General features: G+C 46.9%; 2 protein-coding genes across 8 annotated transcripts in view; one reads left to right on the top strand and one right to left on the bottom strand.

Annotated features, from left to right (window-relative positions):
• Window positions 1-30: 30 nt before the first annotated feature.
• On the bottom strand, window positions 31-24327 carry ELMOD3 (ELMO domain containing 3). 6 transcript variants are annotated; one of them, XM_077134770.1, is made up of 12 exons: window positions 23800-24324; window positions 21737-22025; window positions 17396-17473; window positions 16861-16930; window positions 12927-12995; window positions 11986-12077; window positions 10090-10213; window positions 9581-9760; window positions 7150-7280; window positions 1762-1838; window positions 1423-1550; window positions 31-986 (listed from the first exon to the last, which is right to left on the bottom strand). In XM_077134770.1, exons 2-12 carry the CDS (start codon window positions 21788-21790, stop codon window positions 790-792), a joined length of 1200 nt encoding a protein of 399 aa, XP_076990885.1. In that variant the 5' UTR covers window positions 21791-22025; window positions 23800-24324; the 3' UTR covers window positions 31-789. The 6 variants fall into 6 exon arrangements, with proteins under 6 accessions (XP_076990885.1, XP_076990889.1, XP_076990887.1 ...); XM_077134774.1 differs by having other exon boundaries at window positions 9581-9703; window positions 23800-24323; XM_077134772.1 differs by lacking the exon at window positions 23800-24324 and adding an exon at window positions 23552-23782.
• LOC143661275 (all-trans-retinol 13,14-reductase-like) overlaps window positions 24079-25394 on the top strand; it is a 14538-nt gene continuing 13222 nt past the window's right edge. The window contains exon 1 of one of the 2 annotated variants that reach the window (XM_077134769.1): window positions 24079-24197. Coding sequence is in view for 1 of the 2 variants with exons in the window: in XM_077134768.1 (XP_076990883.1) it covers window positions 24413-24581 (169 nt within the window). In the remaining variant the exon portion in view is untranslated. Of the gene's footprint in view, window positions 24198-24354; window positions 24582-25394 lie in introns of those variants that run through there. The other variant, XM_077134768.1, reaches the window with a different exon arrangement.

Raw genomic sequence — 25394 nt, 5'->3', positions numbered from 1 at the left:
CAACAGGGCCACAGGAAAACACCTGAAACCTTAAACTAGAACAATTCCTTTATTTCAAAACTGTTGATGAGTGAATTTCCTCCTTTGCTCCATCAGGCCAAAAAACGTGCCTGAAGGGGCCTCAACAGCTTCCACAGGTGAGGAAGCTGTCATTCAGGGGTGACTGTGGGGGCAGCCAAGGAAGAGACGAGGCTGAATGCCAGCCCCTATATGATAAATAATGGGGGTGGGGGGTGGGGTGGTGAGGGTAGAGCTAGGGAGAGAAGAGGGAGAAGAGGGTGAGTGGCAAGGCCAGAAAGCCTGGGGGTTCCGTGACAGGGGCCTGGCAGAGGGAGGAGGAAGACCAGCTGGCAGACATTTCAGGCACTTTCTCTGGTTCAAGTGGTTCTGCTGGCTGCTGCTGCTACTGCCTCCCTCCAGATGGTAACACAGTTTCCCAGCCCTGCTGCCAGGAAGTGGGAATTCTGGTGGCCTCTACTTGGGACTATCCTTCAGCTCAGGGACCTCCTAGCAGGGTCCCCGTACCCTCACTGAGAGCCTGGGAACCAACCCTGGAAGCTGTGGTCCAGCTAAGATGAAGTCTTGGGCCAAATGTCTACTGTGGAGATAGGTCTGGGCAGTGGGTCAAGTCTAACCCCGTCTAATGGCTCATGAGGAGCCTTGGCTTTCCCTGACCACGTGTCTGCTGAGACTGGAAAGGCCTTGGCCCAGCATGGTGCTTCCACCATAGCTCACCATGGTTCTCCGAAGGCCGCTGTGGCCCAACTTGTCTATCAGCCAGCGGTCACATCAGCCATGGGCCTCAGATGAGTGCAGGGGCAGGTCACACACACCCGTAAACGGGAGGTCCTTGGAGGGAGGGCCTTGTGGCCCCCGGCACTTGTGAGCTCCCAGCAGAGAGGCCTGACCCTGTGACACGCGGGCCAAGTAGCTCTCCAGGGTCTTGAGCAACAGCTTCGGGTTCTTCTTGGCCAATGCTTCCAAGTCTGAGACAGAGAGGATTGGGAAAGATGAGCAGCTCTAGGGAGCTGCCCTGGTTTCATGCAGCACTAACAACCCCCACCCAGATAGCCCGGAGAGAAAGGAGACACATCTTCTAAGATGGAAAGAGCATCGCCAAGGAAGCCCAGGAACCACACAGAGCCTGGACCACACGCTCTTCCCAGTCCAGGAAAAGCATGATTTTGAATGGTCAGTCCAACTGTCAGACTGCAGCTTCTAATTTTTGATTCAGAAAACATGACCAGCATGGGGATAAGGCCAGAAAGGGAGGAGTGATGGCTGAGAAAGGAGTAGTAAGGTCCAGAGTGTGTCAGGTAGAGATCTGGGTGAAAGCTTGGAGGGAGGGAATGGGTAAGGAACTGTAGCCCCAAATCATCTAGCCCTCAGTGCTGGGGACCCCAGGCCTCCCTGGGAGCACACCTTTGAGGACAAAGCCCGAGTCTGAGATTGTCTTGCGCTGTGTCTTCCAGATGTGGGCGAGGCGGAGGAAAGCGGCCGCATAGAAGCTGTTCACCACCGGGATGACCGCCTGCTGCCGGTTACACTCCCTGTGGCACATGGAGGCTGGGGGCTCATCAGTGCACAAGGGTGACACTGGGCCACCCTGCCCTCAGGGAATGGGCCTGAGCATCCAGGGCCTTCACAGCTGGGGTCGTGGGTGGGAGAAGGGGCTGGGGGCCCCTCTAGAAGCAGTGGGGGAGGAAGCAAGCTGGTGAAAATGAGGCAGGGTGATGGCTGGCAGGCAGCGTGGGCACTCACCTGGAGAGACAGCCCTCCCTCAGGGCCTGGATTGCGATGCGGGTGATGTTTACCGACATCACACAGAAGGGGAAGTGCTGGAATGGAGAGGCACCGGGTCAGGGGCCACCCCAGTGCCCGCCTGCCATGCTTGTCACTGGCAGCTCAGCATGGGCCACAGGCAGCAGCTGACTTACTGTTAAGCCCTTACTGCTAATTCTCACAATAATCTTCCTCCCATCTGACGGAGAAGGAAACCAAGGCCCAGCAACCAACCGTGACCTTCCTACTGCCTCAGGGCCAAGACTGCAACTGAGCTGGCATGCACAGTCCCCACGAGGCCCCAGGCCCACGTCACCTCTGTTACCTCCAGGGTCAGCATGAGCATGAGGAGTGCGGCTCAGTTACCTGACTGACTCCACAGGTGCTCAATGCCAACCCCTCCCCTTCTCTAGGCTTCCAGTTACCTGCTACTCATGAGCACCTCCTCCAAAAGCCAATGGAGAAGAGGCCAGTAGGGGGGCAGTCAGCCCGGTCTTGCTGACACACCCTGTCTCTCAATAACACAGAGGCCTGAGGACCATCTGGGCAGGCTACCTGCCTGGAGAAGGCTGGGAGGGGGACAGTGGGGGGCTTCACCCAGAACCTCAGAGCTGTGTTTCTGGAGGGCCGAGTTCCTCTCTGTTCTTTAGCAATAAAAGCAAGCAGCAGGATTTATAAATGAACAAGGTTTTTTGTTTTTTCTTAACAGAGAATGGGCAGACAGTACTCGTTATTTCCCCCTGCTGCACATATACAAGGATATCTGCTGAGGGACGTGTAGATCGGCGGGGGGGGACTGTTTAGAGTATAGATTCCAGAATTTCAGCTCTGCTACCTGCAACCTGTGTCCTTGGGAAGGACTCCCAACCTCTGAGGCTCAGCTCTCTCTACTCTCAAAACCAAAAGGGCAATGAGTACTGTGCCGAAGAGAGCCAAGCTAGCAGGCCTGAGACTGCACATATGTCACAATTTATTGCTGGAGGAATTAAGGGCATCTTGTGTCCCCAGGGAGATAATGCTTGGAAGCTTGAGCCTGGCTCCCACTGCACTTTGCTCCATTCTCCTTTTCCCTTTCCTGATTTTGCTTCAAAACCTTTTTCTGTAATAAATTCTAAGCGTGGTAGGACTGCATGCTGCACCCTGTGGGCTCCCCTAGAGAATCAAAGAATCCCCTGGGACTGGTCGTGGGGACCAGGATGTACGTGCTATTTGGGTGCAGTCATGTCACTAAGCATGCCAAAAGTCCTGTGAGGTAGGTTGTATTTTCTACAGTGTACTCTATCACCTCAGTACCCACACCACCGAGTACTCTCAGGACTAGGCTAGATCAGGAACGCAAAATTCAAGCCTGGCATTCGCCTGCTTCAGGGAGGTGCTGACAAATGATTATCTGGCCTGCACACAGAGAGCTGGGGCAGCAGCCATGCCCCCAGACCTTCATGTAGGGGTCAGTGCCACCTATTCTATTACACAGGGTGGATTTTCAGTTTAAAAATAAACATCGGAACAAGAATATAGTAGTAAACCCACTAACAGAGGATTTAAACCCATAAACAGAGGATTTAAACTAACTGTTTTTCCACCCTTGGGGACATCCTTATCAACCCATTTTATCAAAAAGCTGTGAAAATTGGAATTAAAATTGGAATTCAGATCCAAAATGTCTCCTTTTTCTTCAGCAATTCCTGTAGACTTAGGAGTGCTGCTTAGAGCTCAAATACTGCATGGAGGCTGTGTTTAAGGATCTGACTAAAAGACTAAAAGATTGGAAATGTTTGTGCTTCCACCTAGGATATGATCTCTCTTTGTGTCTCAAGGCCGGGCTTAAACACATTCTGTGTGTGTAATACTGAAACGGGAAGACCAGACCATCTTCTAGAACAGCTGTTCGAGGGGCCCCACCACAAGAGTCATTTCAGTAGTTCGGGCATACCACACACGCCTGGGCATTTGTATGTTAACTCACCCCACCCTACCCCCAACCCCTCCCCCATGCAGCTGCCCCCAGGCCAGGGAATTGACATGTACTGCTGGCCAGGAATCACTGTTGCAAAGAGCCCACAGCTAGGCTGGGTGCCAGGAGATGGGGGCTCTAGGCCCTCACTCAACACCTACTAGCTACCTGGATTTGGTCAAAGACAGTCTACTTTTCGACTCTCACAGTCCTCTGTGTAAAACAGATGCACAAGGATCATTTCTGCCCTCTCTTATGCATAGGCTTATGTGCTGATGGGATGAAACAATGGCTGGAAAACTGCTGGGAAAGCCATAAGAACTATGGATACGAATAGTGTTATTATAAGGTGCTTCCCTTCCTGCCAGTCTATACTCTGAAGTGCTCTGTGTCTCCCAGAGTGACTGGGGGCAGTTCTCCTGCTTCTCAGGCCACTTCTACCAGGCTGGGATTCGTGATTCGTGGGGGTCCTGGTTAGCAGGACAGATTTACCACAGGTACCTAGTTCTCTCCTAGAGGAGGGCAGGATTTGCTGCTGGCAGGGCTATAATCACTATTATTCTGATCTCAGATGATTTCTGGAAACATCTGCTGTTTCAAGATTCCTAGGGGTTTGACATCCAGTTTTAAAGTCTTGAAATTATTTATAACTCAAGGGATTATAAAATAAGGCTGGAAAGGACCTTAGAATTATTTAGGCTAAACCCTTCATTTTGTAGAAAATGGAGGCCCTGAAAGGTTAATGCTACAAATGGAATTAGAATTGGGCTTCCTAATACTGAGACTAGAGTATCAAAACCAGAGGCCCGGGTTTGATTCCCAGAGCCTGGACATGATGCCAAAAACAAAAAAGAGATGATGCTGAGCATCTGCTAGTGCTTGAAAGGGCTCAGATAAGAGCAGTGGCACATTGAAAGAGCCCAGGGCTGACCTGAAACAGTCCTAATGGCCAAAGTCAGACCAATCAGAGCAACTGAATAATCAAAGTAGTAGACTGACCGACTGAAAAAAATTCTTATCCACTGTGTGCAAACTGATAGTAAAGTAATTGAATAACATATGTGGGTGAAAGTTTGAGGACACAGGATTTCTCCTCCATGACAGTCATTACAAAGTGGAAAAAGTCACTTTTCAGGGGAGAATCCCAGCAGATGCCACCCTAACCCAGTGATCAGGGTTAACACCACAGTAAGAAGTGCTAGGGATAGCATGTGCGCCCGGATCCAAGGGGCTGAGGAGGGCACCTCGTGTCTGTGCCATCAGCCCGGGACCAGAGCCGCAGATCCACATGCTGCAATGCCTACAGGCTCATCTCTAGCCCAGGCCTCTCCCCTCATGCCTTACTCACTTATCCCAACGCTTCAAAGTCTGATGAGCCTCTCAAAATGTGGGTGCCACAATGGAATGCCTCAAACTTGCTGTCTTTTCCATTTCAGTTAAAGACAACTCTACTTTTTCCAGTTTCTCAAACTAAAATTCATAATTGATTCCTCTTTTTTTCTTAAACCTAGATCCAATCCATCAGGCAAACATGCGGGTTCTACTCTCTCAAGATTATAGCCTCGAGATGCCAAATGCAGACTTAGACCACGTCACGCTTTCATCTCTGCTGAAAATGCCCTGGTCTGAACCTCCACCATCTCTAGCGTGGATGCCGCACCAGCCCTCATTATAGGCTATTCTCAACCCAGCAGCAGGTACAGTTTACAGATCTCTCTACAACTCCTCCCTGGCTCCTTATTTGACTCAGAGTAAAATTTAAAAAAATCAAAAGTCTTCATTACCACAGTGGTGTGTTCTCTCTGTGTCCTCCTACTGCTTGCCCCCTGCTCCAGTTGGCATCCATCCTATTCTCTACATAGACTAAACGCATTCCTTCCTGAGGACCTTTGCCCCAGCCACTCCCTTTCCCCAGAATGGCATCAGCAGGGCTAACATCCTGCTCCAGTTGGCACCCATCCTATTCTCTACATAGACTAAACGCTTTCCTTCCTGAGGACCTTTGCCCCAGCCACTCCCTTTCCCCAGAATGGCATCAGCAGGGCTAACATCCCACCTCCTTTAGCTCTGGCCTTCTCACAAATGCCCCCTGATCTTCTCACAAGCGTCCCTCATCACCCTATAGACACTGCCACCTCCCTCCAAGCCATTCTCCAAACCCCACCTGACTTCTTCCTTAGCACTTACTACCAACATTCTCTATAATTTACTTATTTATTATGCTTTGCCTTGTCTCCTCTGCTGCAAGATAAGCTCCTCAAGAGCAGGATATTTGTCTGCTTTGTTCGCAGATGTACCCCAAGTGCCAAGAACTCTACCCAGAACACAAGATGCTGAGAAAATATTTGTTCAGTCAACAAATGAGTTCCAGGTCCCACGAACCTGAGACAGACAAATGGCAGGAGAACAGGTCAAATCTGTTTCCTAAAATGGAGGTACCACCACCTTTTACTACCTGGCAAAACCATCAAACCCAACTCCAGAGAACCAACCTGGGAGGAGACTGATGGGATACAGAAGCCTACCATCTGGCCTGTCAGTAAGTCTGTGTGCCATGTCTTTTCCTCTTAGGCAAATGAAGGCTCACTCTCCTCCTTCAGGGCAGGAGAAACTACCAATACCATGCAAAGGATTTCCTCAAGGAGGGCAGCTGTGATGGCTGGGTTCATGTGTCAACTTGGCCAGGTAATGGTACCCAGTTGTCTGGTCAGGCAAGCACTGCCTGTTACTGCGAGGACATTTGATGGACTTCAATCATTAGTAACTTGATTGTATTTATGGTTGATTACATCTACAATAAACTAAGGAGTACCCCCAGCAATGAGAGACATTTAATCTAATCAGTTGAAGGCTCAAATGGAGAAGTAATAACTTCAGTGGTCAAAAGAGAGAACTTTCATTTTTACTTCAGCCAGCCAAATTCTCCTGGGCGAATTCATCAAGGACATCGGAGTTGCCAGCTTGCAGCGTGCCCTATGGAATGTGGACTTGTGCACCTCACAGTTACATAACGGTTTTATAAAAGCTCATAATATTTACAGATATCTCCTGTTGCTTCTGGTTCCCTAGAGAACCCTGACTAATGAAGTAGTGAACTGAAACAATAACATCATAAAAAGCACAGCTGTGCTAAGAGCTTTTGCACAGTATCTCATTTAGTTTTCCCAATAACCCAGCTGAAGTTTTTGTGATCTCCACTCTACAGATGGGAAAACCAAGGCTCAGAGGAGTTGAGCCTTCACATAGTTAACGGGTGGAGCAGTGTAGATTCTAACTTCAGACAGAACTTCATCCCTGGTTTGCCTCAGCAACTAGAGACATTTGCCCAGGAGGCCCTCCTGGCTTGCTTGGGAAAGCCCTGCAGTTCAGGTCCCAGCTCCACAGCCATCTCCTGAGTCCCACCAGAGCCCCACCTGGATGTGGTGATGAGACAGTCGGAAAATCTCCTGTGCCATCAGCAAGGTCTTTGAGTCCATTACAAGGTACAGCAGATGCAGAAGGGCAAGGAAACCTGCTCCTCTCAGGTCCGTAGCAGGATTTGCTCCTATAACAGTAAGCACAAGGAAAGTGGAGTGGGCCAGTGAGCTTCCCCTGAGCTTCAAGTACTTGGTTTGCGAAGCTGCCTCTGGCACTCACCTCTTTCCCTGGGCTAGTGGAGCAAAAGCTAGGCTCATTACCTGCTTCCTGCTGTGACTGGTACTAAGGGGTGAGCAGAAGGGCTAGGAGGCCACACAAGCTGGCAGTGAGGTCACAGCACCCTGTGAACAGCCTACTATATCTGTTTTCTTCTCTGTCAGTTTACAGCTGCCCTTGGCTCTCGAGAGTCATTTCTCCACACAATCACTAGAGTGATCCTTTCAAAACAGATGTGAGATCTCTGGTTCTGGGACAAGATGAAGTAGATGCACTTTTTCACATTTCTCGCACTAAGTATCTAAAAACCCTGGACCTAAAAACCCAAGATGACTTGGAAGGCAGAGAAGAGAAGGCAGACTGGCTGAAGGCGTTGTGGTGGGTTTCCTGGGTTTCTTTTTGCATAAGATATCTCAATTGGGGGCTGGGAAAACTGGCATACCAGCAGCACCAATGGAATAAGACAAAAAGAGCTCCATGCAAAGCTGCTCTCTCTAGCCAAAGGACCAGAAAAGGGGCAGCCTAGCAACACAGAAAACTTTTGACACTATTTACCCTATTCCAGCTGAATTCCACAGAAAAAGCTGTGGCCCAATCCAACCTCCACTGGGAAAGATTAAATGGGAGTCTCGACTTCATGTCAGAGAAGGCTGAGTGGGGAGTCCCCTCTGCAGTGTCAGGAGAGGGCATGTGGAAATAGTAATAAGGCATGAGGCATCCCCTCCCCTCTCTCTGCTAGGTTTGTCTCAGCAGTGCCAGAGCAGGGAATTGGACTTTCACCATCCCTGGCAGTAATGAGGGATACGGTCCCTTCTGCCACTGGCTCAGTGTCAGAGGAGGCCTGCCAAAGTAAAAAGTTTAAACAAGGTCTAGAGTCTCATACCCAAAAGCCCAAGATACAATCAAATCACTTGTTACACCAAGAACCAGAGAAATCTCAATTTGGATGAGAAAAAAATCAATAGATACCAAAATAGAGGTAGCAGATGCTGTGGCTATCTGACAAAGACTTTTAAAGCAGCTGCTGTAGGTAGAATGACAACCTTCTCAGAGGGCACGTGCTAATTTCTGGTACCTGTACAGATGTTCAGGTAGAGAAGGCAAAGCTGCCCTGCTATCACCTTGACTGTAGCCCAGTAACTTCTGAACTAAAGAATGTGAAAGATATTAGATTTGTGTCCTTTCAAGCTGTCAGGTTTGTGGTATACTGCAGCTATCATAAAAATGCTTCAAAGAGTGAATATTTGAGAGAAATGAAAAAATAGAAAGTCTCAGCAAAGAAAAAGATAAAACAAAGAACCCATAGGAACTTTGGAACTGAAAAACAAAGAAACTAAAAGGAAAAATTCACTGTATGTTCTCAAGAACAGAATAGTGACAGAGCAAAGAATCTGTGAAGGTGAAGGCAGAAGGCGAGAGGTCACAGTCTCAATAGCACACAGGAAAAACTGGACACAGATCCGGAGATCTACAGCGCTGTAATAGAAAATATGCTCTAAAACTTGACTTGAGAAAGTTCTTGAAATGGAAAGGAAATGATAAAAGAAGGAATCCTGGAATATCAGAAAGGAAAAAGGAACAAGTAACAAAAGAAAATAAATATATGGGAAAATACAAGAGAATTCCCTTTGCCTCTTGAAGTTTCTAAATTATGTTTGATGGCTGAAACAAAGGTCTCATTGCTTACACGGAGGAAACATTTAAGACATTCTCGACACAGGAGGATAAACACACTGTCAATACTGACGAACAACCAACTAATTATGGGTATATAAAATTCACTTTCAAATTAAGGTATTTTCTTACTCTTTACAAATAGAATCTGATATGAATTTGAAAAAAAAAAGATAGCATAATTCAGAAACAGTTGAGATAATTATTTCACCTAAAATATAAAATGATATAAAATAAAGGTTTAAAAAGAGAGGGAAAACCCCCCAGATTCCAAGTCTAATCCAAGATCCCCAGCACTCAGAGGAAAGGTTTCCCAAGGGTCTGCAAGCCCATGACAAACCTGCCCCCTGCAGCTGCTTCCCCTGCTCCATCCTGTGGCCTCTGCACCTCTCCGTGCCCTCTCCCCGGCATGCTTTCCCCCAGGTGTGTCATCTCATGGGACTGGCACGATGGAATGAGGGTTACCCGGCCAGGATTTTGAACTGCTCCTGGGATTAGGGATCAAATAAAGGAGGATGAACCATTCCTTCTTCTTACCCTGAAAGCCCAAATCTTCCCAGTGGTCTCCGTGAAGGGCACAGCCAAACTTGGAGCCAGTGAGCTTCCTGAAGATGGTCTGGAGGACTCGGCCATGCACTGGGTCTCCGCTGTCCAGGCCACCTAACCTCAGACAGGGCCACGCCCACTGTTGGCTTGCCCTCAGGGGAGGCCTGGGGGCTTCACAGAGAATGGACAAGGGGGATCTAGACTGTGCTCAAGACACCCTGCTCTCCTGGACTTCCATGCCTCAGCTCCCACCCCCTACCACCAACAGGGTACATGCAAAGCCACTCCATGCTTAGCCTCAGCACCATGGGGGTGCACGGGGTTGTGACCTCCAACAAAGGGGGTCCACGGGGCCAGGACCACCACCATAGGGGGCACATGGGGCCGGAACCACCACCATGGGGGACACACATGACCATAACTGCCACCATGGGGCCATGTCCTTCAATACATGGAGCCCAGGGGGCTGCAGTGTCACACTGGGATGGGCTGGCACTCACACTGAGCGATGGTCAGGACCAAGTCCCTTTCTTCACGGAGGCCCTGGTGGAGCTTGGGAGGCCCAAAGAGGCAGTGCCGGAGGGCCGCAAGTCCAGTCCTGTGAACAGTTGGCTGGATTCTCTTCTGTAGAGGAAAAGGGAGGCAGTGCGCAGGGTGCTGGGCTTTCCTACCTTCACAGACTGACCACCATCAAGCCCACGAATGGAGTCATTTCTCACAGGAAGAAGGGGCTCCTGCCCACTGGCTGGTCTTTGGGGCAGAAGCTGTGGAGCAGCTGTGTAGTCTGGAGCCAACCTCTCCTAGCACCCAGGGTCTTTGCCAGGAGGAAGAGATATCCCGAAGCACAGGCATTATCAGCCAGTTCTCTGTCTCTGCTGCTTTGGGCTTCTCCAAAGCTAGCTACTGCCCTGACTCCCTGTGAGGCTAGTGAAGTTCACGTGCTCAGGCAACAGTCAGGCCAGGTTTCCAAGCAAAGCTGCTTTATGCTGTGTGCTGCTTTGAAAGGATTTATGTACCCTAGAAAAGCCACGTTTTAATCCTAATCCAGTCTTGTGGAACAGCTTTAAGGGTTTCTTTCAAACCCTACTCAGCACTGCATGTTGGAAACTCGATTGGATTATCTCTGCCCATTCTGTGTGGGTCTTGATTAGTTTACTGGAATCCTTTTAAAGAGGAGCATTTTGGAAAAGGCTTGAGATCGGAGAGAGCCACCAGAGAACAGGAGAACCAAGAGAACTACCAGAACCTGCGCTGCCAGAGCCCTTTGGAGATGAAGAAGGAAAATGGCCATGGGGGAGCTTCGTGAAACAAGCCTGGAGAGAAAGCTAGTGGACGTCGCTATGCTGGCCATGTGCCTCGAGCTGAGAGAGAAACCCTGAACTTCATCAGTCTTTCCTGAGTAAAGGTAACCTCTTTTTGGTGCCTTAGATTGGACATTTTATAGGCTTGCTTTAATTTGGACATTTTGTGGGCTTAGAACTTAAAACTAGCAACTTAATAAATTCTCCTTTTAAAAAGCCATTCCAAACAGAATGATCATATGTTAAGAATGTTTGCTGTTTTATTATTTTTTTAATTTTAAAATTAATTAAAAAAAATAAAGTTTTTTATCATAAAAAAAAAAGCCATTCTATTTTCGGTACATCACATTCTGGTAGCTAGCAAACTAGAACACTCTGTAAAGAACATAAGTTACAAACTCCAGCAGGCTGCTCTCAACCCCTAGAATGAGAGCTGGTGGGGAGAGAGTTTAGTGGAGACTCTTAGAACTAGCTGCTTCTGAGGCATAACTGGAAACTCCACAGACCAGGTTGTACATGCCTCTCAGGGCCTGAGGCCTCAGTCACCAGCCTTGGAATATTCTGATTCGGGTAGTTTCTGGCTCTTTGGTTCCTATAATCAACCCCATTTCTGACTTTTCAGCCTGACTCTCTCCAACCAGGTTTTAGACAGTCACCTGAACTTACTACTAGTCACTGAAGATGCTCCAGAAAGCACCTCAGCTTTTATTCTCCCCAGAATTCCTTCTCCTTCCAATCTTGCATAATTCCCAAATTTCCAAATAGCGTTTGGTTCCCTAAAGGAACGGTAGATCCCCCTGCATTGGCCACAAACCATTCAGCTGCTGGACAGGCTGCCCTACTTTCCCAAAGAACCTCCTGGCATTTGAGCCCGACCTTCCCTGCCCCTGAGATGGAAGAGCATGGGGACAGGTGGTGGGAGCCAACACCCCAGGGCACAGGAGCTCCTTGGAACATTCCCGAGAGGCTGCAGTTCCCCTGATCCTAGACGTCCAGATTTCCTAGGTGAGATGGGCCCTGTCCCAATGGGAGGGAAATCTGGCTCCTGGGACACAACTGCTTTGCGTGAGACCCTAAACCTCCCCACAGCCGTACCTTGAAGGAGGAGAGGTCTAGACTCTGGAAATGCTGTAGGACCTCGCTGACGGAGATTAGCTGCCCAGGTTGTTCTGCGCTGGCCCCGCTCCCTGTGGCCAAAGGGAAGACACTCAGGATTCATAATGGTAAGCATTCAGTCAGCAAACATTGACAGGGGGTCACCTCCCAGCCAACCATCAGACACCCACAGATAGAGGTGATTCAGTCAGGGGACTAGAAGTATCTGCTGGGTTGAACTCTGTGGTGGCTAGGGGACAGAGCTGCCCTGTGGGGGATTCCCTAATTTCCACACACCTGTGAGTAGGCACCCATAAATTCGTTTAGGGACTTTTCCTAATTTCCACTTTGCCTCTTCTCACACTCTGCATGTGATCCCTCTCCCCATCCCTGGTTACAGCCCACAGGAATTAACTTATCAGTTGGCAGTGCAGACCACGGCTGACGAAGCCCACAGCTACATCTTCTCAGGAGCTCGGCCAGGATACAAGTTCTTGTTCTACTCCTTTCTCACTCCATCCACCCCTCTTACAAAGGGACACTAAACAATTTTCACCTGGCCCTCAGAGCTAACCACAGATGGCCTGATCCCATCCCGAGGGACTTCCCTGTATAGTGAACAACTGTCCAGCCTGTTGCTGGCTGCCTACCTCTGTCCTTTTGCCCATCTCACTGCCCTGCAGAGGCTGACTCTGACCCAGGCCTTTCCCATCTTCTCACTGGGCTGGGAGAGGATGGGTCCTTTCCCTGGAGCATTCATTCCTATTCCCCCAGAGGGAGGTCATTATCTTTGAATATGGGAAACAGATTTTAGGCTATGTCAAACAGCTAAAATGAGAACACTCAGGGATTCTGTCTCCCCAAAGTATTGGCTACCCATGTGGGATGGTGCCTCTGCTAGCAGCTGGGACATGTGAAGTCAGTGCCATTCCTTCAATTACCTGTCTCTGGCTGGATGCTGTCCACGGCTTCCCATTCTTCCTGGGCCCTGAGCACCTCTGAACTTACAACTGCAACAGTGAGAAAAAGAGGCCCTCTGAGATCCAGGTATGTGTGGACGACTGCAGTAGCCCCAACCCTGGCTGCCTGCCTTTGGTCTTGCTCCCTCCAATCCCCTCTTCACATGGCTAGCAGAGAGAGCTTTCAAAAAAGATATGATGTCAACCTCCACCCTGCTCAAACCCCTCCAGGGATTCTCCATAACTCTCAAGGTAAAAGCCAAACTCTTTGGCACAGCATGTAAGAACCTTCAGTCTTGGTCCTTCTGACCTCTCCAGCTTTGCCTTGGGACTATGGAGAACTACCTGAAGTTACACCTTTGTCTTCAGCACCCCAGCAGCGCTCACCTTCAATTCTAACCCCTGCTGGCACAGCTCCTTCTCACCCTTCAGTTGACTAACCTTGCCCTTACCTGGATGCCTTCTTTGACCACATCAGCCTGGACAGGAGCCACTCTTCCGAGACCCCAATACTGAGGGCTTACCCTGCAGTGTCATCTGTCTTTTCTACTAGAACATGAGCTACCTGAGGCAGGGTTCCCTAGAACCCAGCCCAGTGCCTTGGTGCATGTTTGCAAAATGAAGGAAAGCACAAGAAAATGGGAAAAAAGCTGCAGGATAGGTTCCCTATAGCTACCAAACAGCCCCTTTCTCCAAACCACAGCTGTTACTCTCTAGCTCAAATGGTTGTATTCTATCTCTGGGCTCTCCAATTTGCTACAGAGGACACTAGCAGACAATATGAAGAGAAACTTTAGTTCAATGCCAAAAATTATAATCTCTCCAATCTCAACAGTAAAATTAACTCAGGATATCTCTCAGTTTCTCTTGCAAATCAAATAAAATGCTATCCAAATCTCTGAACCCTATAGGGAAGAGACTGGGGAGCACACTCAGAACCAAGCTGCATGTTTCCACTTCATCTCTAGCATTTGTGTTTCTTTGGGTAAGTTACTTCATCATCTACAATGCCTCATGGGATTGCTGTCAAAATAGGTAGTTCCACAACTTCTTAAAAACAGCATGTGGTTGGCAGTGTTCAGATTTGCAATACATAGAGGTGGCCTAAGCGTACAAAGACTGAGGAATGGAAGGAGGAACTGTGGTGTTTATGTTCAATGGACTACTGAGCAGCTGTAAGAAGGAATGAAGTTGTGAGGCATGCAACTAGGTAAATGAACCTTAATGACTATATGTTGAATGAAACTCCAGAAACAAAAAGACAAATATTATTATGTCTTTTTGGATTAACTATAATACACAACTGAACTTGAGAGCATGGGTTATCAGATTGGGGCCAATTGTAAAGGTTCCTAGAATGTAAGCTCTTACAGCAGTCACATATATTTTTAGGAGTTATAACTGATATTTCTAAATTCTGAGATACTGGGTTATTTTTATATAACTTGATCATTCCCTGAAACTTCAGGTATTTATGTGACACCTGAGATTCACAGTTACAGAACCGAGGCTATGAAAGTCAGCATTACCCCATTCAGCAACTGTTAATACAGGTGAAAAAGTGATCAGACCTCACCTAGAGATATGAATGAAGCTGATATGGATAGGGCTAAGGTAAATAAGAACACAGGGTAAAGGATGAAATGGCCCATTTTTCACACTTCAATCTCTGTACAAGACCAAAGGGAGAACTGTTTATTTGGTGCAAAATTTGTATTTTGGACAGCACATTATCTAATTTAACTTGCCTGGTCAGTTTACTTGAAGCCCATACTTATATGGAATCTTGAATAGGGTGTGAGATCTTGTTGGTGTGTACAGGTCAGTGTAATGTCCTGATATATCTCAGAGTAATTTGGGCACAGAATAAAAAAGCACTTGCAAAGTCCCCATGGGAGACTGGGGAAAAAGGAGTAAATACTCAACTTCCCTATGTGGGGAATTCCTGATATTCTCACAGGGAGTGAGGACAGTGAATTCAATAGGCTGAGCCCTCGATCTTGGGGCTTGCCCCTATGAAACTTATTTCTGCAAAGAAGCTAAGCCTACTGATAGTTATGCCCAAGAGTCACCCCAAGAGAACCTCTTTTGTTGCTCAGATGTGGCACTCTCTCTATTTGACAAGTGAACTCACTGCCCTCCCCGCTATGTGAGACATGAATCTTAGGGGTGTAAATCTCCCTGGCAACGTGGGACCTGAATACCCAGGATGAGCTGGGACCTGGCAGCATGGGAATGAGGAAGGCTTCTTGACCTAAAGGGGATGAATGAAATGAGACAAAATAAAGTCTCAATGGCTGAGAGATTTCAAACAGAGGCAAGAAGTTATCCTGGAGGTTATTCTTATGCATTATATAGATATCCCTTTTTAGTTTATGGTATAGCTAGAGGGAAGTACCTGAAACTGTTGAACTGTGGGCCAGTAGCCTTGATTCTTACAGAAGACTGTATTAACAATATAGCTTTTACAATGTGACTGTGTGAGCATGATTATGAAAACCTTATATCTGATGCTCCTTTTATCCAGGATATGGGCAGATGAGTAAAAAAATAAATAAATAATAAGGGGAGTAGAGGGTGAAAATTGGGTAGATTGAAATACCCTGGGTCAAGGAGAGGAGGGGGTATGGAATGTTTGAGTTTTTTTTTTCTTTTTCTGGAGTGATGCAAACATCCTAAAAATGATCATGGTGAATACACAACTATGTGACAATATTGTGAGCCACTGACTGTACAATATGTTGGACTCTATGTGTGTAGATATTTCTCAATAAAAGTATTAAAAAAAAAGTTTTACTTACGAAAAAAGAGAGTATGTGGCATGGAGATAATAAGCGCTTAATAAATGTCAGCTATTACTACTGCCGCAGTCAGGCGCTCGGGTCCAGCAGGGCAATGTATAGTAGCAGCAGGTGAGACAGACCCACGGTACCAAATATTTGGATCTTTAGGAAATTTGATCTCGCTGGCTCCACTCCGGGTAGGGTGGCAGACACTTAACCTCAGGGCTTCCACACTAGACAACTTCAACAGAATACAGAATACACAACCTTGGACGGTCAAGAAAACAAAACTTACTTCTAGCACGCTGGTCCCTTTGGAGATGACAAGGAGGGACAAAGTGGAAGGACAGCAATGAAAGCTTACGACGAAGCGAAAAGGGTCTTTTCACCCTCCAGTCCCTCTCCTACACGCAACTTGATTGGTTCTTTGCCCTTTAAACTCTCATCTACAAGCAAGTTGATGCATCTTTCACTCCTCACACCTTCACCTACTCATGACCAAATCCAAGATTCTGCATGAGAAGTGGAAACGGTACCAGCAAGGGGATGGGAATTTGCAGGCATAGCAGGTCTCAACAGGGAATATTAATCTGAGGCTAAATCTGGAAACAAACATCCAAGACATCTAAAACCTTCTTTCCAAGGTTTCTCTTAGAGCTAGGTGGACTCTTCTACCTATGAAGATGATTCTAACCTAAGTACTCTTTTCCCGGGACTGGAGAAGAACGTGGGGGCTAATGAACAGAGCTCACATTTAGTGTGGCGCTATATCTTTTTCTACAGCTGCCTCCTTTCTTTAGGCACTCTCCCATTTATTTATATATTAAATAGCATTGCTGATTTGTCAGCCTATTAATTCAAATTACCTGAGAGCAATTTGAGCCAAAAATTTCAGTTATTTAATACAATTAAAAGTACTTGTCCAGAGGTGTACAGTAAGCCATCAGCAGAGAAAGATCAGAATTCAGGTCTCTTGACTCCTAGTCCAGGGTTGACTCTAATTTTCCTTGAGGAACAATAAATACACAAAATTCTGCAGGACAAGGAGTGAGAAACTCAAACGGTGAGAGGAAGATCCATGAGGCCATGTCACTTGGGTCCCACCCCGACTCCAAGGGCCCAGGGGACCTTACCACCTGGCTCCCAGGTATCAGCATCCGTTGTCAGGGCCTGGAGGATGCCAAGGTTCTTCAGCTCCGAGATCTGGAGGGGCAGCTGACCATTAGGGTGAGGGGGGAGCCCGGGCCCGTTCCACACAGATGCTCCCACCCACTGTACATCGCCCCTCTGAAACGGGAAGCTGGAAGGATCCAGCCTGCCTGAAGGACTGATCAAAGCCAACCTTAAAGTGAGGCACGTGGGGAACTCCAACTTTGCTGGAGAAGTTGGAGGGCGTGCGGGGCAAGTGTACACTCTGCTTGAGTAGTAAACAAACAGAACTTTATACAACTCATCTGAGATCATGGTGTGCCTCTGATATTCCTACTGCATTCTACACACTGCTTCACTGTGGCAATTATCCTCCCATATCGAGGCTGTGGTTTGCGTGTCTGTGCCCTAACTTCCCTCCCCTTAGTGTGAGTTCTTGGAGGAGGGTCAGTGGCATCCTCGACCCCCACACCCAGTGCTTGTGTTGGCAGGGGGCACTGAGGTATGGTTGGTACGTACAGGAATTCCTCTGAATGTGGGAAGAATACTGTTCTCTTTGCCACATGGTGAGAAGCAGACAGCAGACACTTGTTCAACCTGTAAGACACGACCAGGGTCAATTTCGCAGACACATATTGATCCCTCAAAGATGACAGTTTAAATGTGGCAGCTTTTCCCAGTACCACAAAGTGAATGGATCAACTCCAGAGAAGTTAACTGCAAGGAACATTTCTGTTTAATCTGGTTTTAAGAAAACCTGCAAAAACGCTTAGCTAATGTTATCTCAAAAATCTTAATGCAAAGGTCTTGGCTTTCCTAAAGGTATCAGGCTCCGCATGAGTAAAATTCAGTGAGGCAGTTTTTTGTAGTCTTTCTCCTTAGTGAAACATTTCTCTCACTTGAGATAAAAACAACAACAATAACAAACAATTGTTTGCAACTCATATCACAGACAGAGGGCTTATTTCCCCAAAATGTGTGTGTGTGGGGGGAATCCTACAATTTTAGTAACAAAAGTAAAACAATCTAGTAGAAAAATGGGCAAAAGATATGGATAGATTATATGAAAGGAAGCACAAATAATTCTTAAGCACATAAAAATGTTCAACGTGACTGATAATAAGAGAAATACCAATTAAAACCACTCTGAAATAATGTTTTTCACTTAGCTTGGAATAGATCAGAAAGCTCATTGACCAGTGGTGTTTACTGTGGCATTATTCACGACTTGCAACAGATAGAGGTTACCTTAAGGTTATGTCTACAGATGGACGGAACGGCCAACTGCAGTGCACACACGCAAGGGAATACTGACAGCTGAAAGAATGAATGAAATCACGAAGCATGCTACTAGGTGAAGGAGGCTAAGGAGCAAGAGAAACACAAACGGCGAGAGGAAGGTTCATGAGGCCATGTGACTTGGGTCCCATTCCGACTCTAAGGGCCCGCAGGGACCTTACCACCTGGCTTTCAGGTGAAGACATATTGTTGAGTGAAATAAGCCAGAAACCAAAGGAAAAATATTATAAGACCTCACTAATATAAACTAACTATAATGAGCTAATGGTGAGAATTGAATTTGAGAGCACAGATTATTTATCAGGGGATGGAACATAGGCAGAGATTAGACAATCGATGCTTAGAGAATGCAGAATATTCAATAAGGCTTATTGTAAAGGTTCCTAGATGGTAAGCTATTACAGCAGTCATATCTATCCCTGAGTTTTAACTGTAATTTCAAATTTTTGAGATGCTGAGCTCTTTGTGTATAACTTGGTAGTTCCTTGGAACTTTGGGTATCTGTGTGACACCTGAGACTCAGAGCTAGAGTTCTGCAGTTCTGAAAGACAGCATTACTCCATACAACTGTTAAAGAAACTGAAAAACAGATCAGGCTTCAGTCAGAGACAAAAACGAAGCCAATGGTGGGACTAAGGTAAGTCAGAATACAGGAGTAAGGATGATATCGACTGTATTTTAAAACTTCAATGTCTATGTGAGACCAAAGGAAGAAATGTTTATTTGGTGTAAAATTTATATTCTCACTAGCACACTATCTAATTTAACCTGTATGGTCAGTTGATTTAAACCACATATTTACATGGAACCTAGAATAAGAAATGAGATCTTGCGATTCTACACAGTTACTGTAATACATTCCAGAGTTTCTTGTGCAGAAAATAAAAAAGTATTTGCCAAGTCCCCTTGAGGGACTGGGAAAAACGTGAAAACATTAAATTTTCCCACCTTAGGAATTCCTGGTATTCTCACAAGCATTAGGGCCTCCCAATTTAATAAGTCAAGCCCTCAATCTTGGGGCTTATCCTTATGAAAATTATTCCTACAAAGAAGCTAAGCCTATTTATAATCGTGCCTAAGAATCATCCCCAGAGAACCTCTTTTGTTGCTCAGATGTTGCCCCTCTCTCTCCAAGCCCAACTCTGCAAATAAACTCACTACCCTGCCCCTACATGGGACATGACTCCCAGGGGTGTTAGTCTCCCTGGCAACATGGGATATGACTCCCAGGGATGAGCCAGCCCCTGGAATAGTGGGATTCAGAATGTCTTCTTGACAAAAAGGGGGAAAAGAAATAGAATAAAATAAAGTTTCAGTGGTTAAGAGATTTCAAATAGTCAAGAGGTCATTCTGGAGGTTATTCTTATGCATTATATAGATATTCCTTTTTAGTTTCTAGTGTATTAGAATAGCTTGAAAGAAATACTTGAAGCTGTTAAACCTGTAATTCAGTAGACTTGATTCTTAGATGATGATTGAATAACTATATAACTTTTACAATATAACCATGTGGGTGTGAAAACTTCCTGACACTTCCTTTATATAGTGTATGGAAAGAGGAGTAATAACATAAAGACCAAGAAATAAATGGGGGGAATAAGGACCTTAGGATGTTTTGGGGTATTTTATTCTTGGAGTAATGAATGTACAACTATATGATGATACTGTGAGCCTCTGACTGTACACTTTGGATGGATTGTATGGTTTGTGAATATATCTCAATAAAATTGCATAAAAAAAAACTTGCTGACATACTGTATGGGCTCGAGTGAAAAGTGCTACAACACACTGGAGAATGAATTGTCACCATCTCCAGGGATTGATAGTATCCAACAAAATCATAAAGCTTTGAAATTCTTAAACAGTTTTTTTTAATTAAAAAATGTTTTAATTGTGGTAATATGTCTATAAGATAAAATTTGCTTTTTCAGCCATTTTTAAGTATACAGTTAGGCTTTGTACCTTTTGTCTCTGCAATTCCAATCTAAGAGTTTATCCAAAAGATATATTCATCCATGTGCAAAATGACAAGTTTACAATGTTATTCACTGTAGCACCATTTATAACAGCAAAAAGCTGCAAAAGTCCTAAATGGCCACTAATGGGCTGATTAAAGAAATGACAGCATTATCCACTCAACGAGATTCTATAACCATAACAAAGAATGAGAAAGTGCTCTATGGAGAATATGGAACAATTAAGCAAAAAAAGCAAAGAGTAACATTCTATCCCTTTCTACTCTACCATTTATATTGTTTTCAAAAATATATGGAGGGTGGGCCACGGTGGCTCAGTGGCAGAGTTCTCATCTGCCATGCTGGACACCCAGGTTCAATTTCCGGTGCCTGCCCATTCAAAAACAAAAAAAATGGACATATTTGTCTGCCTCTGCAGAGACTATTTCCAGAATTATACCCAAGGAAGTGGCAACTTGGTCTCTTGCAGGGAAACTGGGAAGCTAGGGAAAAAAGGTGGAAGGCAGATTTCTCACTCCAAGCACAGCCTTTTGTACCTTCTGGATTTTGAATCACATTTACGTATTATTTTCTCTAAAAATAAACAAAAGAAAGAACTAATAAAGGAATCTGTGCTTATATTAAGGCCTTGGAATCCCAGATTATCTGGTTAACTCTAGTCCCTCTTGCATACTTTTTGCAACTAAACATTCCTTAAACATGGCTTTGATTTTTTCATGTCCAGGACAGGAGAATGGTATACCAAAATGCTCCAAAGTTGAGGAAACTCCCTTATAACTGGTCCCTGATGCCTAAGTGCTATTATCTCCCACTTCAATCTCATGACAAATGCCATGGTTCCTTTCCTCACCTTTGGGAACAGGGACCTTCTCTTATATTTCCCTTACGTTTTCAACACTGTTTAGTGTGAGTCTAGGCTACAAACCATTTGATGATTCATCATGCTGAACTATTCCCCACAGAGGTCTCTGTACCTGGAATTTACTTAGTCATTCTTTTTCCTTTCTAAGTCAGTCCCTCCAGCATCCAAAGACTTCTCTCTGGAAGGACAGCTCACCTATCTCACAGTGGTTAAGAAAACCTTAATGGAGTTTCAAAGCAAAGCCTTAGGGCCAGGTCTGGCTACTGAATCTAATACGCTTCATATAAGACCATTTCTGAGGAAGGTGGGAGAAAAGTAACAAATGTAGGGTTGGCTGCTAGGTTCATACAAAGACTGGTCACAGTGAACGAAGAGGCCTGAAGACAATCAGGTCAAAGCAGGTGAATGACAGTGAAGAAGCCAGTAAGGTAAACAATCCAAGTCTAGGAAATAACAGATTTCTTCAGAAATTCCTCATTCAAATTCTCCCTTCTAAAAACAAATAAAAAACCAAAAGAAAAAAAACACCTTTAGAAAAGAATCTATTGGGAAAGGTCACCAACTCAGAGGTGAACAAAAGCTCCTTCTAATAGAACAAAGAGAATCATAAGGTTTATAACAAATATTTCTAACTCTCCACATTCTCCTGCTATGTTCTGTCTCACTACTATCAATAATATATTCTAAACCCACAATGTTTCCCAAATAGGAGTGCTTGCTTACCTGTCCATCTGTTAATTCTTTCTCATTACGGAAAGAGCAGGATTTTTCATTCATGACTCAAAAGCATTTGTTCAAGTGAGCTTTGTCCTTGGGTTCAGAAAGGGGGTTAGTAAGGCCTGAGATCAGAAGCAACGGAGAGAGCCAGAGATCCAACTGCTCTACCTTGGCCTTCCTTCTTGGCAGTCATTCAGGCTATGAGTAAGAAAACAGTCCCTTTGTGCCATCACCAGGGTGAAGAAGGTTCCTGTGCATGCTGAAAGAAGTCTCTGAGGTCTTTGAAGCTTCATCCCTGTAAAAAAAAAAAAAAAAAATTGAAAAAAAGCAACTGTTTTCATCATTTAGTTATACCTCTGTTGAGAAAAAGTGACTTTTAAAATCTTTAAGCAGGTCTGAATTTTTTTTTTTTTTTCACATGGGCAGGCACCAGGAATTGAACCTGGGTCTCCAGCATGGCAGGCAAGAACTCTGCCTGCTGAGCCACCATGGCCCACCCAAGCAACTCTGAATTTACTCTGAATAAATAAGCTGCCTTGGCCAAATGCCTACCTTTTACTATACATGCTCTAGTACAGAAAGAAGGGGGTCCTGCAGGAGTCTAGGGGCTGGATTATCAGGGTCCCAAATGCAGTACCCATCCTGTGAGTGGCAGGGTCTCCTTCTAGTGATGAAGTTACTGGGACCTGAGCAGCTTATCAAAGGGGTGAGGCTAACAGGTCGCACCTTGGTTGGTTCAGCTGAGTAGCTGAAGTGCTCAGGCGCTGCTCAAGTCTCAGGTTGGGTTGAGTCTGGGGGCTCACAACACTACACTTGGTTCTTATGCTCAAAATGCAACACAACATCCTACCCCTCCCTCATTTTTCAATGATGCTGTATATGTGACAGCTGCCTAGTCAGTTTGGCTAACTCTAAGTCTTTCACCTCACATTATCTGTCTCAGAGAAAGGACTAGACAGGACCATACAATTTGGGAGAACTGGACATCATAGGTGGCACTAAATCCTTTAGTTTCCTAAGTGAGCAGATAGCCCATACACAACTGAGTCAAAACTCAGTCTTGGAGAGATGGGAACGTGATCTGAAATATGATCTGAATTCCCTAACTAGCCGCTGGTAACATACTGGGATCTCTATCTGGGGTAAGATGCACCGATTCCTAACATCCGGTATTAGTGGGAATATCTCCTGGCTCTCCGGCTGGATGTCTGGCTCATTGAAACTGGGGCAGGAAAAGGGCAGTGCACCCTCAGTTTTGGAACTCCAAGAAATAGCTCTCTCTCACCAGAGTCTATGGGGCATAAGCATCTGCCTCTCTTTCTTTTCCTTCAGTCTTGGCTTCCATGACAGCATATTTCAAAACACGGGCACATCAGCCAACCTTGACAAGAGGGCGGGCAGACTTATCAGCAAGGCTCTTGTCTCTGTGTATGAAATGGCACAAGTAGTGTGGAAGCAGGACCAGCTTTACACACCTACTAGTGTTTCAGTTCTGAGAGGACCACCGCTGGGGGCTTCCATAGCGACGGTCACTATATGCATCAGAGTAAGCAAAGGGCCAAAACACTGAAACAAGCAAAGTAACTCCTACGGATATTAGGCAAGCTCCTTACAGGAAACGGCCTTCCTATCATTTGTATCCTCCCGAATCAATCAAATATTTATCGCGCTCCCCGCTGCAGGAAAGTCACTGCAGGAAGGGGGGCGGGGCTTTCGCAGCTGCTTGCTGGAGCTAAAACTCCCTGAAGAGTCGTTTAATCTACACACTGAGTCCAAATGCATATATAAGTATGACAGCCCTTCTAGGATCCTTTTGCATACTTGTCGCGGCCGGCTCACACCGAGAGGGTGGCCTGGGGACAAGCCAGGGGACGCGGAGGCAACCGGGTTACTGGGGGACACCGCAGCCAAACCACGTCCCTTTGGGTGACCCGGGGCACGGTGCTTGCCAGGCTGTCATGGGCTGGAGAGCTCAATTTTCCAAGATACCCAGCCAGTACGCGGCTGTCTGTGGTCCTCGGGTCACCACGTCCTCACTGCTGAGAGGGGAAACAGAAAAAACAAGTTGCCTCGGGTCATCTGCGAGTCCACTGCAAAGCCGGAAGCAGATCTCAGGTCTTTTCTGTCCCACAGTCGTCATTCTTTTTCAGTCCCGCGACTCTCAGCCTAGTCGCGCCCCATGGTGGTCACCAGCACGCCACTTGCTCCCACCTCCGAGCCGCGCGGGGCGCAGGCCGCGCGTAACCAGAGCCTTCAGTACTGGGACCCGGCCGCCCAGCTTCCGTCTCAGAAGCGCAGCCGAGCCCACAGACATGCGCACATCGCCTCCTGCGCAAGCGCAGCACCCTGCCTGCGCACGCCCACAGCGCTTCCCGCGAGTGCTCCAGACTCCGAGAATTGCATTTCCCGCGAGTAAAGGAGTTCGGGCGCCGGACGGCTCGGTCTGCGCCAGGACGTTGTCCAGATGGTAAGAAGACCTTGGCTGTAGGTCAGCGCCTCCCCCGCCTCGGGATCCGACAGGTCGGCGGGGTGGGGCGGGGCGCTTTGTGGCTTGCTCTGCAGAGGCGTGGCGGGGAGTGGCGTGGTGTGGCGTGGTGGGCCGGACCGGGGCGGGGCTGGGCCGCTACCGTAAACTTTAGCGCGCCGGCCCGGGACCCAGTTCCCACACCCGGCGCCAGCGCGATGTGGCTTTTAGTGGTGCTGCTGGCGGGGCTGCTGCTCTTCGTGCTCCACAAAGCTTACGTGGGGCTGTTCGCGGGCAGATCCCGGAACCCCTTCTCCGAGAATACCAAGCGGCCCCCGGCGCCCCTGGTGACCAACAAGGAAGCCAGGAAACGGGTCCTCAAGCAAGGTCGGCGGGAGAGGCCCTGGGGTCCGGGGCTGCGCTGGGCGGTTCTCGCGGGTTCGCGCCTTCCGTTGAGCTGGGCCTCAGTTTCCCCATATGTGAAGTGTGGAGCCCGTTGTAGCGCCTGCCACGGGCGAGCCCGGGGAATAGATGTCTCACGGGCGAGCCCGGGGAATAGATGTCTCACGGGCGAGCCCGGGGAATAGATGTCTCACGGGCGAGCCCGGGGAATAGATGTCTCACGGGCTCGGGCACTGCCCTGGGCGGGCCAAGGTCTCGCTCCGCACAGCCGCGGCCCCGTCGCTTGGCCGCCTCACAGTTCTAGGGCTAGATAAGGAGAGACCTGTACCATCCCGGGTGTAGGACCTTCCCTTTGTCTTGAGCCCTCCCTCCCTGTGGGATTGGGGGAGCTGCCCGGAAATCTGTTCCAACTTGCTTAGACGATTGCGTCTTGCTAGTCACGTGGTTGGATGGGTTCTGCGTGACCGACTCAGGGGGCCAACCCTGGTTCTAAAACTTCGGGGCAGTCTGGGTAGAGGGTGCCTCGCTCTCCTGTTAATCAGAGTCCCTCCCCTGTCATCTTTAACACGTTTTGAGGGTACTTCTAAGGTTCGAAGCAAGAGTTTTGGTTTTTTTTTTCATTTTTAAAATCTATTTATAATTTTTTATTATGATCATTCCGTTCTATATATATAATCAGTAATTAATATCATCACATAGTTGCATATTCATCATCATGATCTTTTCTTAGAACATTTGTATCAATTCAGAAAAAGAAATAAAAAGACAACAGAAAAAAATTCTTACATACCATACCCC

Source organism: Tamandua tetradactyla, chromosome 17, assembly GCF_023851605.1.
Source record: "Tamandua tetradactyla isolate mTamTet1 chromosome 17, mTamTet1.pri, whole genome shotgun sequence".
Lineage (NCBI taxonomy): Eukaryota > Metazoa > Chordata > Mammalia > Pilosa > Myrmecophagidae > Tamandua > Tamandua tetradactyla.
This window is presented reverse-complemented; position numbering and strand designations above follow the sequence as displayed.

Coding starts and splice junctions, on each gene's coding strand:
- ELMOD3 (XM_077134770.1), bottom strand. CDS start 21,790: ATGAATGAAAAATCCTGCTCTTTCCGTAATGAGAAAGAATTAACAGAT. Junction 16,931..17,395: donor CCACATTCAGAGGAATTCCT/GTACGTACCAAC, acceptor CTGCCCCTCCAG/ATCTCGGAGCTGAAGAACCT. Junction 1,839..7,149: donor TGTCTCATCACCACATCCAG/GTGGGGCTCTGG, acceptor TCTCCATTCCAG/CACTTCCCCTTCTGTGTGAT.